The sequence below is a fragment of the Ciconia boyciana genome, chromosome 1, assembly GCF_034638445.1.
Source record: "Ciconia boyciana chromosome 1, ASM3463844v1, whole genome shotgun sequence".
Taxonomy (NCBI): domain Eukaryota; kingdom Metazoa; phylum Chordata; class Aves; order Ciconiiformes; family Ciconiidae; genus Ciconia; species Ciconia boyciana.
This window is the reverse complement of record NC_132934.1, coordinates 33,711,793-33,731,071: the sequence shown is the minus strand read 5'-3', so window position 1 is coordinate 33,731,071 and position 19,279 is coordinate 33,711,793. Positions and strand designations below refer to the sequence as shown.

General features: G+C 43.6%; 1 protein-coding gene across 5 annotated transcripts in view; it reads left to right on the top strand.

Moving 5' to 3' along the window:
• The window catches only part of PRICKLE1 (prickle planar cell polarity protein 1), a 66,017-nt gene extending 48,887 nt beyond the window's left edge, over positions 1–17,130 (top strand). For 4 of the 5 annotated variants that reach the window (XM_072862173.1, XM_072862191.1, XM_072862181.1 and 1 more), the window contains 7 exons: positions 7,488–7,667; positions 9,910–10,023; positions 10,861–10,998; positions 11,497–11,700; positions 12,247–12,433; positions 12,590–13,453; positions 14,868–17,130. In XM_072862173.1, coding sequence (XP_072718274.1) covers positions 7,536–7,667; positions 9,910–10,023; positions 10,861–10,998; positions 11,497–11,700; positions 12,247–12,433; positions 12,590–13,453; positions 14,868–15,724 — 2,496 coding nt within the window. In that variant the 5' untranslated portion in view covers positions 7,488–7,535 and the 3' untranslated portion in view covers positions 15,725–17,130. Of the gene's footprint in view, positions 1–6,159; positions 6,299–7,487; positions 7,668–9,909; positions 10,024–10,860; positions 10,999–11,496; positions 11,701–12,246; positions 12,434–12,589; positions 13,454–14,867 lie in introns of those variants that run through there. The other variant, XM_072862199.1, reaches the window with a different exon arrangement.
• Positions 17,131–19,279: the final 2,149 nt, after the last annotated feature.

The window sequence follows — 19,279 nt, the reverse complement described above, 5'->3', positions numbered from 1 at the left end:
TGTCTGCGAAGTGCCCCGTCGCCGTCCCGCACGGCGGGCCCGGGCAGATAAGGCGTCCCCGACCGCGGGGCCCGGGGGGGCTGGGTCGCTGCTCCCGCTGCCCCTCGCAGCGAGGGGGGGTTGCCGCTTCGACCCCGAGATGCAGCGCGAATAAACTCCCTTTGATAATGACTTCCCAAGGGAGACAAAGAGCGGGAGGGAAGAGGAAAGAGGAAATTTGACCGCGGCGTTCACGGTTACATTCACGGTGCCGGAGGGGAAGCTGCCCGCCAGCCTTTGAAGCCAAACCTCTCGCCTCTCGGGGCTTTTTGTGCCCCGGCACTTGTTTGTCCCGGGGCATTTAGAAGATGCCCCGGCAGCCCGGGTGTTACCGTTCTGTGCATAAGCTGGGGCTCGGACGCCTCTTTCTCACTTGAGATGTGCCAAGGGAGGCAGCGATGGACATCTGCTCGCTGTGGTCCTCAGCTTCGGATTGATCTTTGGTTTTATTACTTTTATTACAGAGCGATCTCGAGCAAGTGTTTCCCCGTCCTTACCCGAGTCCTTAGTCTCTCCGTGCCCTTCGATGCGCGGGGCGGCAGGACGGCGGGGGCCGGGCCGGGCCGGGTCAGCCCGGAGCAGGGCGGAGGGTGGGGTGGGAAATCTATTTCGGGCGTAAACACGAACAAAAGCGTTGTCGCTGAACCACATTGTCCGTCGTGTCCTGCGAGGGAAATTGATTGCTTCTGCAAACGCTTGCTCCGCCGGGTGGGCAGGCGGCGGGGCCGGCGACCCTTCCTGCCTCGGGGTCGGTGGCAGGAGCGGCTCGCCCCGTCTCTCCCTCCCCCGCCCGCCGTGGGCAGCACTTTGAAGGGAGGGAGGGTCGCTGGTGGGAGAAATTCCTGCCGCCGCCTGACGGAGGAGCGGTGAGGGGCGCACGGCGATGGGGCCGCGCTCCTGTCGCCAGCGGGGGATGCCGGGGGAGCCCCCCGGGGGGCGGCGGGCGGGAGGTGGGAGGCGCTGCCGGTCCGGGGAGCGCTCGGGAGGCTTGCAGCCCCGGGGGAGGGGAGGCGGGGGGTTCTGCGGGGGGGCGGCGCAGGTAGCGCTCCCGGCGGGCGGGACGAGGAGGGGAAGGGAAGCGGCGGCGCCGCCCGGCCGGGCAGGGCAGGGCAAGAGGAGCCCCCCCCCCGCCCTGCACCGCCGCCCCTGCCCCTTTCCTCGGTGGGGCCGCGCCTGGCGCTGGCCGCTCCTCCGGACCTGCCCGGGGAGCGGAGCCGCGCTCCGGCCTGAGGTGAGCAGCGCGCCGGCGGTGCTGCGCCCCGCGCCCGCCCCGCCGCCGGGGAGCTGCGGACGCCTCGCCGGGTCTGTTGCTCCATGCAGCCCCGCGGGCAGCGGGGAAGGGGGCTCGGCTTAAAAGAGCGGGTGCAGCGAGGGGGCGCGGGGTCGGGTGTGCAGCGGGCATCGCCTCTCCTGCGCCTGCTCTCCCGGCTCCGCCGGCAGCCTTGCCACCGTTTCGGTGCTGTAAGAGGTAATTTGCGGTTACTCGCGTCCGCTCTCCGCGCGGCTCGTCCGCCGGGAGGCCGGGTGGGTGCCGGTGCCTTCGCGCAGCCGGTGGGGGGCCGGAGCCGGCCCCGAGGCGGGGGGACCCGGGGGCTGGGGGCGCCGGTGACCCGCCGTAGCGTCCCTGAAACTTGGGCGGGACGGGGAAAGCCCCACCTGTCCTTCAGAGAGCTCTGCCTGCTGAAGAAGGCATCGTCTCCGGCTCCGCTGCCATGAGCGCGTACGGCGCAGCGCGTCTGCCGGAATAAACCGGGCTGTGCGGGGGATTTTGTTTTTACAGCTCCAGTCTTGTGACTTATTGAACACTTTCTTCAAGTGTTTTCTCTGGAAACTTGTCTCAAATGAGTGCTGTGAGCCCTAACAAAGAAGGGTGTTGTTCGGGAGCCAACAGGTGACGGGGTGAAACTTGAGTATATGTGTACATTGGAGTAAAGTCTGGCTGCTGTTTAAAATAGAATTAAAGAAATCAATGGGAGGCTGTAAAAGGCAAGATTTCTTTCTTTCTAAATCTGACCACCCTCTTAAGGAGAGAGGGGGGAAGCATCCGTGAGAATACCGCTTCCTCGGCTAGAGGTTCGCTTCTTGCCTAACTGCAGCGTGCGCTCTATTTCCATCAGCGCTGCACAGCGCCAAGCGTCACACAGCCACATCAGATGCGCTGGCGTGGGGCGATGCTTTGTCACGGCGCTTCCTCCTTTTGTTAATGCAGGTAGCCTGTCTTTGCAGTACGGCTCGTCAGACGAAAACACCCCGAGAAGGGATCGTCTGACTTCCAGCTGGAAAAGTGGTCTTTGCGCTAGGGTGCTAGAGGAGGAAAGCAGTTCGCTCTTCTGTCGGTCCTTGTACGCTGGCTAACAAAAGGGAAAAAAGTTGTTACTTCTAGGGTCCATCTAAAGGTCTGTCGAATGAGCGAGTACACAGGCTTCATTCCTTCCCCCACTGCTCTGGCTAGTTCATTACTCAAAGGACCCAGCGGCTGAAAACGTCGCTGGTGCTGGTACAAGTTCTGCTCATCAACTCTGGATCCAGGTTTCCCAAGCACGGAGCCAGAGAGCTGTCTGTAAATACGTTACTTGTACTGTAGCTAGGGAATGGGACTTTCTGATCATTTGCGTGATACATAATAGTTATTTTATGGTGGTTTATTGCTGCTGTATTACACCCTTCCTCTTCTAATGCAGTTATCGTGCACCAGGGATTAAATAAGCAGGTGAATGGGCTGGCCATGCTAATCTTAACTCGTTGAGCCTTCATTGTGAATGGATGCATGTGATATGCATCTTGTATCCCCTATAGCCTTGTTAACAAGCCTTCTAACAAAAAAGTTGTTAAACAATTTGCCCCGCAGGACAGAGTAAAACAGCAGGGGATGGGCAAGGAGATGTTTGTCTAACTGCTCACAAATCATGACCTCTTCTATCTGGTCAGGGGTGAACATAATCAGTGAGCTGGAAATCCTAGCACGGGAATAACCTTCATATGGGGTTCAGCATCTGAGTTTAATATCCTAACGTTTTATGTGCCCATGGGTTTGTAATTAGGAGTGTAGTTTGTCTTCACTTCTAAGAACTTTGTCATAATACGGTCATTTTAATACATCAGTAGGAAAAACATATTAATTGCTTTTCTTTTCAAATCAAATTTAGCTGTTTAATTCCATTATGTTATTCATAGTTGTCAAGCTGCCAGTGAAATACCTCCTTGTAGGCTATGAAGCTTTTTTTGAGAGGTAGTATTTCAACAGAGCCGAAACCTCAAAATGTCCCACAAACTTTAAGAAGGCAAAACAAAACATCCTTGCTGTGTTTTGTAGATGTCATGGCAGGAGTAGAAAGACCACCTTTCTACTCATCCCTCGGAAAGCATTTATTTTTTCAGCTGTTGTTTATATTCATTTGAATCCTCCTTAGGATGTAATCATTTTAAACAGATCACTTTGAAGGATGAGTGCGGTTGGGGGGCGGGGAGGAAGAACCCTGTAGTTTTAAAATGCAAACCAAATTACACTTGAGCAGGAGAGGAAGGAGAACTCCTAAACAAGCAATTGCTAAAATAGTTCTGCAGATAGCCTGCTGTTAAGCTGGGCTGGTTTAGAAACCTCACTCTCAGCAACACCACAGTATTTATGATATGACCATATTGATACATGGTGTACTGTCAGTCATTTTTTAGCTGGTTCAGCATTAGCTCTGCGGTAACATTTTTCTTTTAAAGTGAATGCTGTCCTTTGAGTAATCTTGGTTCAGTGAAATTTATGAACCTCGCTTTAAACACTTCCAATTGCCTTATCTGGGGAGGAGCACCCTGACTGCAAAGTTGCATTTTACAGTTGGCAGTAAGGTGTATTTTTCCTTTATTCTCTACCAGCCATACTTTCAACCTGCCCTGTATCACCAGGAAAACGGGCCTGTGGGTCTGTGGTTTTCTCTTGTTGGGGCTGGAGCGTGTGCTGTCTGAAATGAATGGGTCAGAGGCGGCCCAGGCAGGATCAGTCTCAATGGAAAAGCAGCATGGAATCTCTCATACCAATGCCTTGGCTTACTTGGGAATTAGGCAATGCTCCTGCGCTTACATACCTTTGCTGTATTTGAAATCCTAACGTTACCTAGCGCTGCTTTTTGCTATGTAGAAGTAGCATGCAGCCTTAGTGTTCAAAAATCCTCAGAAAAGTTAACAAGTCTTCATGCATTCAGATTCTAGTTTGTTTCCTTGACTTTCAAGAGAAGAAAGTTAAGTCAGAGAAGGTTATCTTTGATCTTACGGAGAGAGATTTTTGAACAATATGAAGCAATTACTCAATTCCCCATGTGCTCATGAGCGTTGGGTGTTGTGTGAGCAGGCTGGGGTACATCGTGCTCCAGTGCCCGGGGACTGGCAGAGCTGAACCTGTCTCTTTGCCTAAATTACATTTCAGATTCACTTCCTGTGGTGCGGTTGAGGTTGGGCTGCCTAATGACATGTTGGCAAAGATGTTTCATCTAGTGACTCCTTTTATTCCTGGGTTATTGGGCAGGAGTCAGTTCTTGAAAAGTGACAATCTGACCAACACAAGTTCTCGTGATACAATGCCCTAAGAATTGGAAATACCAGCTTAGGCATCAGAAAGTGGTACATTATTGTAAACCAGAGATCTACCTCTTTCTGAAGGGAAATTGTGAAACAGTTCATCTGCTGCTAAGATCGTCTTAGAGGACTTGGGCTTCTCAGGGATACTCATAGTGATTTTATACTATGCTGGTTTTGGCTGGGATAGAGTTAATTTTCTTCATAGTAGCTGGTATGGCGCTATAGTTTGGATTTGTGCTGCAAAAAGTGTTGATAACACGGGAATGTTTTAGTTACTGCTGAGTAGTGCTCACACACAGTCAAGGCCTTTTCTGCTTCTCACCCCACCCCACCAGCGAGGAGGCTGGGGGTGCACAAGAAGTTGGGAGGGGACACAGCTGGGACAGCTGACCCCAACTGACCAAAGGGATACCCCACACCATATGGGGTCATGCTCAGTATATAAAGCTGGGGAAGAAGAAGGAAGGGGGGGACGTTCGGAGTGATGGCGTTTGTCTTCCCAAGTAACCGTTACGCGTGATGGAGCCCTGCTTTCCTGGAGATGGCTGAACACCTGCCTGCCCATGGGAAGTAGTGAATGTATTCCTTGTTTTGCTTTGCTTGCGTGTGTGGCTTTTGCTTTCCCTATTAAACTGTCTTTATCTCAACCCATGAGTTTTCTCACTTTTACTCTTCCGATTCCCCCCCCATCCCACCACGGGGGAGTGAGTGAGTGGCTGGGTGGTGCTTAGTTGCCGGCTGGGGTTAAACCACAACTATAGTTCAGAATTATTTGGGTATAGATGATGCGGGACACAAGCTGCCAACCTGAGCATCCCCATCCGTCTGCAACAGTGAGCACCGTTGCCTTTTTTGCTAGCAGTGATTTCTTAACTGCATCTCGGTATTCCTCCATCCCTCCTCTCCTTCCCCCCAGTTTTATACAAACAATAACAAAAACCATACCTGATGGTTGACTTCACTTCTACTAGTACATGGAGAGGGGAAACGGTTTCGTATCACTTGTCTTACTATCTGTTTCTGAAGGAAATTAATTCAGGAGATGTAGTATGTACCAGGATGTCTGTCTTTGTATTTTAAATATACAGGATTGAGCTTTTAGGACTGAGTTTGGTTTTACTCGCCTTCCTTGACAGAGGTTGTAATATGGTGATGCTAAGCTTGGAAGCTGTTTTCCTAACCTTCAGTTATTCAGCTAGGGTAAGATTTCAGAATTTGCCTGACAGCTGACAAGCTTTGTGGAAATAGCTTGTTCTCAAAGGGGAGGTTGGCAGGTTTGCTCGCCCCATCAAATATTAAATGAATCTTTTATTACAGTGCAGCTATGCAGTGTAATAGAAGGGTGTTGGCATCTTAGCAGGGTACCAAAAATAGTGCATATGTTTTCAAACCAGAAGATTTTGGGGTAAAGTTAACAAGTTAAATTTTTTGACCACTAGCCCAGTGGAAGAGTTAAGTAATCCCGTCTCTTTTTACTGGGTGTGGGAATGTATGGACTTATTTAAAATAGGGGTAGATAGACTGTGTAATACTGAATATTGTCATTTCTCCGAGTTTGTAGCTTTGGATGCATGTGGCCACTTCTTATGGAGCAGGTTTGAGTTTACGTACTGAATCAACAGAGCCTGGTGCTAACCAGTGCTTCACACTTAAGAAGGAGAAACTCCTATTGAGTAACTAGCAGAACACGTGGGTACGTGGTCTTAAATCTTTCTTCCACCTGTGATCTAGCAGCAACTTATTTTCTCTGATATGGTGGTGAATAGACTGGAAATGTAATGTGGGACCCACCAGAAGTTTTTAGATTGCTCTCCCCTTTAGACCCACCAGCAAGGTTATATGTCAAGGAGATTAAAATTTTCTACAGCTCAGATCTAGCACTGACAAAATTGCATCTGTGTTTAGATGAATAGGTAAAATAATTGCCTAAATGGGGGAAGGCACAGCTCATGTGTAATGTTGTGCTGTAAAAGCAAGCTTGTTTCTAACCCCAGTGGTCCGGAGGATGGCTGTCATAGTAGGATACATCCTCTCTGCTTTTGGTAGTCTGTGTTTCACTGAAATTCCTGGTCTGAATTTCCTAAGAACTTCTGTTAGAATTAATGTATGATATTTATCTTAATAAGCTTTTTACTGCAGAATGCTACAGATGTTGGTGAGAGCCTTCTTTGCCAGTTGTGACTCAAAACGATCCCACTGATATTAAGCTTTGCAGGCTTCATGAATCAACAGAAGCATCTCCCTGTAGGGTTTTAAAATAACAGAACAATTATGATGTATTTTACAGAGCCTAATCTGGCATAATTGGATTTCAGATATTTAACTGGACCAACGCCCTTCCGCTCTGATATAGCTAAAACAAAGTTCTCGGAGGAATCCAGCAGATGCTCACTGCTCTGTCCCTACCTTGTGAAAAACAGGATGCTACTTGCATAACCATCTTTCCCCAACAATTTCTTTGGTTTTTGACAAGCAGTTGTCATGTCTTTTGTGTTACTAGATTGGTGGTAGTAATGACTTCAGGAAGAGCTCGTGTCATTCCTTTTGTTAATACCTGCTCAATGAGTCTTTCCTAGATATACCTACATATAACCTGTGATATGAAACAAACAGAAGTATAAAAGATGACAAGTGATAATATTGAAATACATGTTGGTTGCCAAATGTGGTAGTGTGTGTCTAGTTTTCTTTTTCTTGAGTAGTTTCATTTTTATAACTCTTTTAAGCACTTTTGAATTGCTTGTAGCAAGTTGTAATGATGCTTCAATCATTTATTGTTCTGGGCCACACAAGGAATACTAAACTGTTGTAAGATCGTTTATACTGATAATTAGTTGTTGCATGTTCAAATTTATTAAAGCTCTGTTAATCTCTTCCTCCAGATCCATTGCTTGATGAGCTGCAGCTGAAATATTTAACGCCTCACACTTATGCCATCGGAGATGGAGCCCAAAGCTAACAATCTCGTTTTCGGGTGTCAGCGAAGCTCAACATCCGACGATGACTCTGGCTGTGCCTTGGAAGAATATGCCTGGGTCCCTCCAGGCCTCAGACCAGAGCAGGTACCAACTCTGCTTCTGCATTTTTAAAATAAGCCTCGTAAGGACTGGCTAAGGGAGTGATACCCTGCCTCTACAAGTCTAATTAAATTCTTATAATATATAGAACTGAAATTTGTCTAGAACTCTTCACTTCTTCTTTTGTTTCCTTTTCCAATGAGGCTGTGTTTAGGGAGCTTAAAATCCTCACCACTGAGGAGTTTTATTTTCCAAAAAAAAGTTCCCAGTCAAGATTTTTCAATAAATATGTGCTGCAGAGGTATGTATTGTCGAGTCTAAAAGCAGCATAGAAATTTGCTTTCTCTTTGAAATAAGTTATTAGGTTAAATTAAAGCTCATGGCATGCCTTGTGGCATTGTGCTGCTTGGCCAGTACTTCACTGCACTTGTACAACTCTTTAAATAATTAGGCATTTGACATCTAGAACATGTATGTTACTACAGCACACGTAAACAAAATTGTTCTGTCACTGTGACAGGTAGTAATGTATTTTACGCTTGTTTAAATAGTTGTATGCCTGCCATTTGTTCATGCCAGGATTTCTCTTATATGGTCTCTGGAGCTGACACTTCTGGGTTGGTTGAGCTGTTCCTTCCACTCTCCCCTTTCTTCTTTGTCTTTTATAACATCACAGTAATGGAAATAAAAGTGAAATTATTGATGAGCAAGCTGAGATAAAAATGAACCTCTCATAGGATTCATTTACTTGATATTGCAACTGTGCTGAAGCTGTGTACTCGGTAATACCCAGTGTTAAATGGGTAGAATGGCTTTGCAATGTTTCTTAATGGAGGCAGAGCAACCCTCCTTCAGCTGGCAAGCTAATACAGTCCATAGTTATAAATGCACAGAAGATGTCTACTTTTTGCTATGCAGAGATTTTCTTAATCATGAAAAAAGTAAAAAGTCAGCAGGAATGGCAAGTAATAAGCTATTTTTAGGGAAACTCTTTTTATCACTTACTTAAGCATATATAAGAATCCTGATGAATCGGACCTTAAGGCAAACAGCAAGCTTATGTTCTGCCAGAACAATTAAATGTCATAAAATATCCTCATAATCCAGCTAACTCAAACTCACTAAAGATTTTTTTTTCTAAGAAGAATTACTTATTTTGAGAACAGTGCAATAAACTTGAGAAAAGGGCATAAATATCTTTAAAGCTTCACTTTGTACTGCATATTGTTATCTTTTCCTACAGCTTCTTGAAATACAGTCAGTAGTAAGTGGGCTTACTGTAGACTTCTGATGTTTAAATTTTGATTAAGTGAAGACCAAATCATGTTTCGTACAACCTTTCCCTTGCTTCCTGAGTCAAGTGACTGATTACTGCTGCTTTTTCATCTGTCTTGCACAGTAATAAGCTGTTGACCTGAGCATTATTTAAATCTGGATGGCAAGTAATATTTTTGCCAATAGTCGGCTCTTATTTACAGCCCCAGGCCTCGTGACGAGCTGGAAACTGCATAGGAAAAACAATAAATCTGTAGCTGTTCCACAAAAATATTTTTTGCCATTGGGCTTTGTCATAGTGTTCATTACAGCTTTCCTGTCATAATTTTCTTTTAAAAAAAAAAAAAAGTGAAGATTGATAGGTGTGTACACCTAATATTGATTTCTTTATCAAAAACATGCAGCCTGTGAAAATTTCGTAGTTAATTTGCACCTGATTGAAATGTGGCTGGATCCAGCCTCCTCCCAAGGGAAGGATGTTTCCACCTTCTTAGCAAAGCCCACATGGAAGCAATGAAAGCTGATGCTTTGAGTGAACCTGATCAGCAGGAGACTACAAAACAGCTTTTGTCTCAACAATGTGTAAAATGCAGAGAGCAAATTAAATTTGTTTATATAGTGGCTGCTTTCTGGAAAGCTTCATGCCTTGTGTGGTAAATTGCAGAGGGGAACTTGGAATTTCGACGGGGTTGTTGACCAGCCCTGAAGGGGGTGGGAATAATGAGAACATTAAATGTGCATAATTTATGATACCCCCCTAATTGTCACTGCAAATTGCATTCCAGAAAAGCAGTTCAGCAGCTGGGTGCTAGTTTTATCAGAGACAATTCAGGTTTGCTGAGCTGGTTCATCTGGGTCTCGTATTTTCAGCACAAACCCTCTGACAGGTCTAATGTAGCGTAACCTTTTTCCCTCGTCAATGAGACCTGAGATAAAACAGTAGCTGAAGGGCGCTTGCAGTGCTTGGGTGATGTGTGTCCCTCGGTCTGAACTCTGCGTTCCTCCTGGTCAGGTCCAGCTGTATTTCGCCTGCTTGCCAGAGGAGAAGGTCCCTTACGTTAACAGCCCTGGAGAGAAACACCGAATTAAGCAACTTCTCTATCAGCTGCCACCCCACGATAATGAGGTAAATACGGAATTTAGGATGCACCGTCAGGGCTTAGGTCTCCCTGGCGGCTTTTATGTGGAGAATTACCTACCTGTGTATTTATTACAAGCCTAAACCGTGGCCTGCAGTGGCATCTGATCTATAAAGCAGCCCGGTGTGTACACTGAGTCCATTGTTTAGCTGTCCGGTTGGCTTGTGTGCAGATAAGAGCTGTCTGGAAGGACACTGCCTTTGCTTGTTGGGGAGGCTGGTGTCACTGCAATAAACTTAACACAAGTGGGTTTTATAGTGTTTGCAGCCACCCACCAATTACCAGGAACCTACAAATTCCTGGCATTGCATTGTAGCACACAAAAAGGATGCTTTGTGATAGTAAAAGGTTTGCATCTCAGATATGCAGTGTAGTTTGGAGTAGAAGTGGAAATAACAAACAAGCTCTTTGTAAGGAAAGGGGGCGGGGGTGTCAATACTCAAGATCTTGTGTATACTGCAATACTTAGTTGTGGGCACTTAACCATAAATCTAAAGGACAATGTTATGGCTGATTTAGGTTCATTCCATTATTTTAGGATAGCAGCAGGTTTTGGTTTGGCTTTTAAAAATCTTATTTCTTGCCTAGCCAACTTCTTAGTTTCGTATGGTGGGTTTTTTCCCTGTAATGCAAAATCTCTCTTCCGTACTGCTTTTGTATTATGCCATATTAGCTAAATACTAAGATGGTAGAGGAGACACGTTGGAAAAGTTTAATGAAGTTTGCCAGCACGCCTGATGAATTTCTTGTGCATATGCACTTATTAATCTATTACTTTAAAAGCTCAGTATCTAAAATAAGTTCTCCTGTGTTTTCACTGGAAGGTGAGATACTGCCAGTCTTTAAGTGAAGAAGAAAAGAAGGAACTGCAGATGTTCAGTTCTCAGCGCAAAAAGGAGGCACTCGGCCGAGGCACTATTAAACTACTCTCAAGAGCAGTGATGCATGCGGTTTGTGAACAGGTAATACTAGTGGTGCCACAAGCCAGCTAGCAGGCTGAATAATGTAAAACTACAGTATCTCAGTATTACATGTAAGCTTATCTCTGTCTATGTCAGAACACCCAAAAAAACCCCCAAAAGTATTTTTGAAACTGCACGTAAATAGAAAGAAGGTAGTGCTTGCTTAAGCAAAACACAACCTTTGATACTGGGAATTAACTGAATCTTTGATATACTTCCTACTCAAAAAAACCTGTTGCTGATTCATACTAAAGTAATGACAAATGAACAACAGGCATATGCTTAAAAATGTTGTTATGTATAAAATAAACTTCTATTCACAAAAGGTTTGTTGATGCACAGCGTTTGTCTAGACCAAAATTGAGAATATTTTTTTCCCTCTTGTCAGAATTTTGGAATAAAACCTGCATATTGGGTTTGGTGTTTTAACTTAGTTTAAATGCTAGAAGCTAGTAGTTTGGGATGGGAAGTATGTTCACTTTCTGGTTTTGTTCCTAGTGTGGTACAAAAGTAAACGGCGGTGAAGTTGCAGTTTTTGCCTCAAGAGCTGGGCCCGGTGTGTGCTGGCATCCCTCGTGTTTTGTGTGTTTCACATGTAACGAGCTGCTCGTTGACCTTATCTACTTCTACCAAGATGGAAAAATTCACTGTGGCAGACACCACGCTGAACTTCTCAAACCTCGATGTTCAGCCTGCGATGAGGTAAATAATTCACATTTTACGGCCAATCTACACTCCTGTTGTTCAGTTAACAAACTGCATCTCTTGGGCAATTACTAACTGCAGATGCATTCGTTTAAGAAGTCACGACTCTGCTGCATAGGTGTGTTTGAAGGCTGAGGGGTGTTTAATTTCTTGTCAAATTGGCAATATTACAAGAAATATGATGGAAAGCGCATACCTGTTTGTATTTAGAATTGAATCTTGTAGATTGAATTAGAAAAAGGATCTGTACAAATATTCCAAAATTTCATGCTGATAGCAGCTTCTTTAATGGTTGAGTTCTTATGTTGTTTTTTTTTTTTTGCCATAAAAAGTACAGCTTTTCTTTTCTTTTTTTTTATCAGAAAAGGTCAGAATGCTGCAGTTGCTATGAGAGATTGTTGTTTCTATTTTTGTATTCAAAAGGCAGCTAAATAAAAATAAACTTAGCGCATGAACTGCACAATTAGGATATTTTGTCTGCTCTAACTCCCAAGGTGAGGTTTTGGCCACTTAACTAAAAGTTTACTTTTTATCTCTGAAAAGATCATTTTTGCTGATGAGTGTACAGAAGCTGAAGGTCGCCACTGGCACATGAAGCACTTCTGTTGCCTTGAGTGTGAAACAATCCTGGGTGGACAGAGATACATCATGAAGGATGGGCGGCCATTCTGCTGTAACTGTTTCGAATCTCTCTATGCGGAATATTGTGAGACCTGTGGAGAACACATTGGTAAGTATGTCCTTTTTAAGCATTAAACTTACAAATTAAAGGAAAGCCAATTTATGAAATGATTTCACATTCCAGAAGTGTGGATTGTGCAAGTGATTTTTTTTAATTTTTTTTTTTAAAGAGAAACTCAAAGCATTACTCTTTCTCCCTTTCCAGGTGTTGACCATGCTCAGATGACCTATGATGGACAGCACTGGCATGCCACAGAGACTTGCTTTTCTTGTGCTCAGTGCAAGACCTCTTTGCTTGGCTGTCCTTTCCTTCCAAAGCAAGGGCAGATTTACTGTTCAAAAACCTGCAGCTTGGGAGAGGATGTTCATGCCTCCGACTCTTCTGATTCTGCATTTCAGTCTGCTCGATCCAGAGATTCCAGGAGGAGCGTCCGCATGGGAAAAAGCAGCCGGTCAGCCGACCAGTGCCGCCAGTCTCTCCTCCTGTCGCCGGCCCTCAATTACAAATTTCCTGGCCTTTCAGGCAATGCCGATGATACTCTTTCTCGTAAGCTGGATGATTTAAGCCTTTCAAGGGAAGAGGCAAGCTTTGTCAATGAAGACTTCTGGAAAGGAAGAGTAGAGCAAGAAATGCCTGAAGACCCCGAAGAATGGGCTGAACATGAAGACTACATGACTCAACTTCTTCTGAAGTTTGGTGATAAAAGCCTCTTCCAGCAGCCCGCTGAAGTAGACATTAGATCAAGTGAACACTGGATTTCTGATAGCATGGTCAAGAGCAAGTTGGACTTGAAAAAAAATAATCCAAGCCTAGCAAGTAAGAAGTATCAATCAGACATGTACTGGGCCCAGTCACAAGATGGCTTGGGTGACTCTGCCTATGGCAGCCACCCAGGCCCTGCAAGCAGCAGGAAAATCCAGGAGCTAGACATGGAACACGGGGCGTCAGGATACAAACACGACCAAACACCGTGGTATGGAGGTTCACTTGAATGTTTGTCTGACCTGAAACAGCAAGAACAAAGTGTTCGAGACTCAATGGATTCTTTGGCTTTGTCTAACATAACAGGTAATGGGGGAAAAAATTAATCGTTTTGATTGAGAGGTCAACTGAAGCATGCATGTTGGGAGTATTTTGAGCTAAGACTTTTCACATCTGTGATTTCTAAAAAGCTTTAGTAGCAAGAGATGCATGTAAAGTAGGAAATAGCTTTTATCAAGCACACATTCTTCCACAAGATACATTTCTGCTACTTAAATTCTACTTAAATTCTTCTCCCTTCCTTTTGAATTCTCCTTCCTTTGCTTATAACAAAAAATCCATAATGTTAAACAGAGTAAGGATGGTCTTGAACTATGCATTTGTTATATACAAACCACCGCTTTAAGCAAATGAAGATTTATTTTTTCTATACCTTACGTACAAGAAGTTGCATTATATACTAGGATAATATTAAACATAATCTGCAAAACACTTCACGTAATTTCCTGATTTGCTTGAAAAATATGTAGAAAATCTGAAAGGATGGTACCCTTCTTAGCCTTAGGAAATGGGGTTTATGAGATTATCTTTCTCCATTGACTAAAGAGAAACTGACAATCCACTTTTGTGAACCTCCTTGTCAAACGTGATTGAAATTAGCCAAAGGGATAAAAGTCAGATATGTGTGCATGTGTGTGTGTGTTAACCTTCCTTTCCTATTTCCCTACAAAAAACCCAAACCTGAGAGTTAGGTATGAGACACACATTTTAAAAGTTGTCCTGTCCTCTCCTCCCTTCCTTTCCTTCTGTAATCAGAATTATCGTAACTACTTGTGTAGTTACGGACTCACCACATGCTGCATTGTCCAAGCAGTAATGAAGGAACTGATGAGGGGAGCTTGGTTCAGGGGGCACAGGAGGAGGAGGAGGAACTAGAGGTATTGCACCTGGGAACGTCACAGGGCAGATGACGCTGTTGTTGTGGGAATGAAGGGTCATTGGACACAAACCTGGAGTAAACCAGGTCAGCTTACTGATGATGATTTTTGGAGGGTAAGGATCATTCTTTGCAAGGCAGTAAGCCTGGCTTTCCTGTAGCAACAGCTGAAATACTGAATATAGTGATACTAGAAACATGAAATATTTTAGCCTTAAAAATGGCAGGCACAGACTGTAGAATAATTTTGAGTAATTCTTTTTTTCTTAGAGGCTTAGCTGTATGCTAAGAGCTGTTTAAATATTTTAAACTCATTAAACTTCTTCCACTCTTGATGTCCTATGTTAGCTAATTCTTTGGTAATCGGAGATAATACTTAAATGTTTTAAGTCAAAACAAAGCTTATTCTTCTGTGAAGCTAGTCCTTTTGGTAATAGTTCCCCAAAACACTAATAAGGTCTGCTTTACTGAAAAGAAATGTTCAATATTTTGTTACAATACAATACTTATCTCTTCGATAGCCCTCTCATTTTCCTTCTCCTCCTTTCTCCACTCCCACCACAGGGGCTTCAATGGATGGAGAAGGCAAGCCACGGCCATCTCTCTATTCTTTGCAAACTTTCCAAGAACTGGAGGTAGAGGACTGTGAGAAAATGAGCAACATGGGAACTCTGAATTCTTCAATGCTCCACCGGAGCACAGAGTCCTTGAAGAGTCTGAGCTCAGAGTTGTGTCAGGAAAAGGTCTTACCAGAGGAAAAGCCAGTGCATATGCCTGTACTGAGAAGATCTAAATCCCAGTCTAGACCACAGCAAGTGAAGTTTTCAGATGATGTTATTGATAATGGAAGTTACGAGAATGTTGAAATACGTCAGCCTCCAATGAGTGAAAGGACTCGTAGGCGTGTTTACCATTTTGAAGAGCGTGGAAATCGGCCTTCTCATCATCGTAGAAGAAGTAGGAAGTCTCGTTCAGATAATGCACTTAACTTGGCCACAGAAAGAAGATGCTCTCCAAGAGAGAGATTTCGTTATTACTCCCCTCAGGATCATGAAAAATTTATTCAAAATAGAAGCTCACGTGAGATTCGGGCATATATTCAAAACGCGGAGCTGTATGGACAATATGCCCATACTAGGTCTGATTATGCACTGCGGAATCAGGTAGTTGATAAATTTTTTGGATTGTATGGTGAGGAAGATGACTCCTGGTGTTCAACTTCATCCTCATCATCCGATTCTGAAGAGGAAGGATATTTTCTAGGACAGCCAATTCCACAGCCACGATCACTGAGATATCCGTACTATACAGATGACCTTTCTGGTCCAACTACTGCATTATCTAGTTCTCAGTTTGGACAAAGGACAACCAAATCAAAGAAGAAGAGGGGACACAAAGGGAAAAATTGCATCATTTCTTAATTTGTTTTTAACAGTTGGGAAGACCAGTCAACTCTGTAGCTACACAGTTTGAACCACATCTTTTTATATTAATAATTGTACTTAGGCAAGTTGCTAAGGTTCTTAATGCTTTGCCAGTGTAAATGATAACCCTGCCAGAGTTTACATTGTACAAGTAACATTCAGAAATGTCACCATGCCAAATGATGATCTGCTCACATGTTGCTAGGTTTACATATTATGATTCAGCTGTCAAAATACTGTTACTGCAGTTCTTGATACAGAGGTTTTGTAGACATTTTATTCTATGCTCGCTATTCACCTACGTTGAATTATCTAACAGAAAGGATTCAACAAAGATTAATAAATAAAATTGTCAGTTCTGTCCTGTAGCTGTACCCACACAGGGTGATCTTTGACTTTTTCCTCTTACTGCCGAGAAAAAGAAGGCTCTTCATTGATAAAGCTCACTCTTCCTCCTTCAAGTTTCCTTACAAGAACTGGATTTTATTTTTTTTTTTTTAATTTGGGAGGATGCTCCTTTTCCAAAGAGTCCACTATTAAGGAGGCAAAAATCAGAATGTGGGAGCTGAAATGCTTGGGGCCTTGATGTATCCTAAAGCACCAGTAAATGGTTTATACGTTTAAGTTTCATGTTTTTCCCTCCACAATTTTTTAAGATCTCCATCCCTCTGTTAAGGGGGGGGTTTTGTGCCTGTTTAAAGGAAGATATTAATTCAGCTGCTGGAATTGGACTTAGCTGCCAATGAGTGGTGATGTGGTTTAGGCCGTGCACCCCCCAGCAGGGAGAGAGAGCGAGAGGTACAACTGCTGGAGTCCTTTGCTCAGGCATGTAACCCCATTTAAGTCAATGAATCTACTTACGTAACAAATACTTTCATAAGGGCTTAAAGGATTAGGCTCCAGAATTGTGTCTTTTCAAATGCATTATCCAGGTTTTAAAATGTATTAGCTGCAATTCTAAATCAAAAAACATTGATATTTATAATGTAGTATTTCATAGGCTTAAATGTATTCATAATTTAACAGTGCAAATACTAATGTACATATTGTACAGTTAAAATTTTAAAAGCTGAATATTTTTATATCCCTGAATTTGAAGAAGTTTGTTACAATATCAAACTAGATTTGTTAGAGGTTTAACAGCAGCGTTATGGATGAAATATTGCTTGTATTTTAGTCAGGGGTTTTAAGTTGAAAAATATTGAAAAATGTTTAGTGCAAAACTGCTTAATTTTGTCTACTAGGTATTAAAAGCTCTGTATGCATGGTGGGGCTATGTAAATACTCTCTAAACTATGGCCCTCTTAATCTTGCAAGTGTTATTTATGGGTCAAGCAAAATGTAAACTATATAAATGTAAAAACCACACAAGCCTGGAATATATCAGTACAACAAATATGCAACTCCTGTGGATGTGGATTTTTTTTTAATTGTTCCCCTCCCTTCCCAAAAATAGTTTCTGAAGTTTGCCTACATAAAGGAAGAGAGATGCTGGGTGGTTCTATAAGGGAAGCTGGCAAAATCTATCAAGTAGTAGGTAATCTCAAAAGTTGCCTTGAACTCATATGTGGAGCAGGAGCTATTTTAAGTTACAATAAACTTCTTCCTCTGTTTTAAATAAAGGGCAGAAATTTGTTAGTTGAATTCACAGTGACATCCACCAATTAAGATAGTAAATGCTGAAGCCATTGGCTTTCTGACCACCTGAAGAAAGGTAATTAATGAAAGAACAGATGCTTCTTACCAGAAAAGCCTGGCAAATTGACTTAAGCTTGCCCTTCTTGAGGATATAGAAGTTTGGAAATAAAAGCAGATGGAGGTAAGGGAGGGAATGGACACATGAGTATTGGCTTACACCAAAGAAAATGAAGCTATTGCTAAGGCTAAATCAAACTAGCAGTTACTTGCTTGTATTTTTCAGGGTAAAATAAGCAAAAGATCCTTTACTCCCAGAGGTGGTATTTACCATATAAGTCACTTTTCTAGTACAAACAAGTCTTGTGTACATGAAAGCTGATCAAAGTAATATCATGCTACATTGCATGGGCCAATGGGCGGCTCGTGGGATGCTTCCAGCTGGCAGGCTGCCGTGGTGGCTCAGGCAGCATTTGCTTTCCTAGCAGCCAAATGCCTGTTGTGCTTAAGTATATTACAACAACCAGACTGCCAGGACTTACAGGACTTGAGGAGAGATGCCGACTTGTTAATACGTTCCCCAGGATGCTCAAACAGTGACTGGGACCTTCCATTCTTACCTGCATTTCCAAATACAGGGAACCAGGATCCTCGGAAACGAAATGCTGTGCTGCTACTGCTGTGTCCTTTTTGGAGCAAGTAACTGTCTCATGGAGAAATGTCTCCACCAGTAGTTCTGATCTTACACCATCTTCTGAATACGGCGTATGTACTCTCCCAAAGTGCAATGTCTTGTGGAGTATTAGGTGATAAAAGTTCTCCAAAGATTGTTAGTTGCTTCTTAATACTTTCTTCTTTAAAAAAAACCAAACCAAGCAACTATTCAACGCAGATCTCTGAAGTGTGTCATTTACAAACTATCTTCAGAGTTAACGTTCACATTACCTCCCTCGAAACCTCAAAATAAATGAGTTGATGTGTCTCTTCCCCCAAAAGCCAAAGATAACTTAGGGCTAAAGGTGTCTGCTGGGGCACTGTGAGCTCTCTGCTCCTGCAAGGGCTCTGGGTACTTCAAAATACGTGAGGTAAACAATGGCAATTCCCCCCTCCCACCACCACTGTTTAGATGCTGGAAGCTTCTACAGCTTTGGCAGTGGATAGAGGCCTTTCCTTGTCCTCAGTTTTACTCCGAAAAAAATTGAGGCATGTTTGTCTGTGCAAGGGGGTAACAAACCTCCTGTCCGTAGTGCTGCTCTCCCTCTAAGCAGCAGCAGTTCTTCCAGCCGGAGGCATGAGCTCTGACCTGTTTTCCCTCAAGACCAGACTCTGCCAAGGGAGATAGATAGGGTTGCACAGCACGATGCCATGGGGAGCAGTGCTCCAGCGTTGCTGCCTTCCGGTGGTAAACCAGCTTGTTCAGAGCTAGTTTAGATACCTCTGCTCTGAGGCACATACATCTCCCTTACCTTACCTATGCTGGGCTGCAGGACCACAAGCAATTAAGAGCATTAGAAAATTCAGAAAGCTTTGTTTTGCCGAGGAATGGACTGCTGAGAGACATTCATGTCAGGGGAAGAATAACAGGTACTTGCAACCACACTTAAAAGAGGGGCTAACTTGTATTTTTACCCACTTCAAAAATTATAACTAAGTTTAAAGATGGCTATACAATGTTGTTTAGTTTTTTCAGTTGGACATAAAAGATTTCTACCTCATTATTTTTGATCACTTCCTATGAGAAATGCTTATAATTGATTCTTCCACCTTAAATATAAAGAGAATGGTAGGGGATATAGCATCTGCTACCAGCACAAGACTCAGATACAGTCACCAAAGCTGTAAATTCTGTTTTATGTTATTAGAAGTAGTACCTATATTCCAAGTGGAGCTTATATCCCAGTAGGCACCTAAGCACCA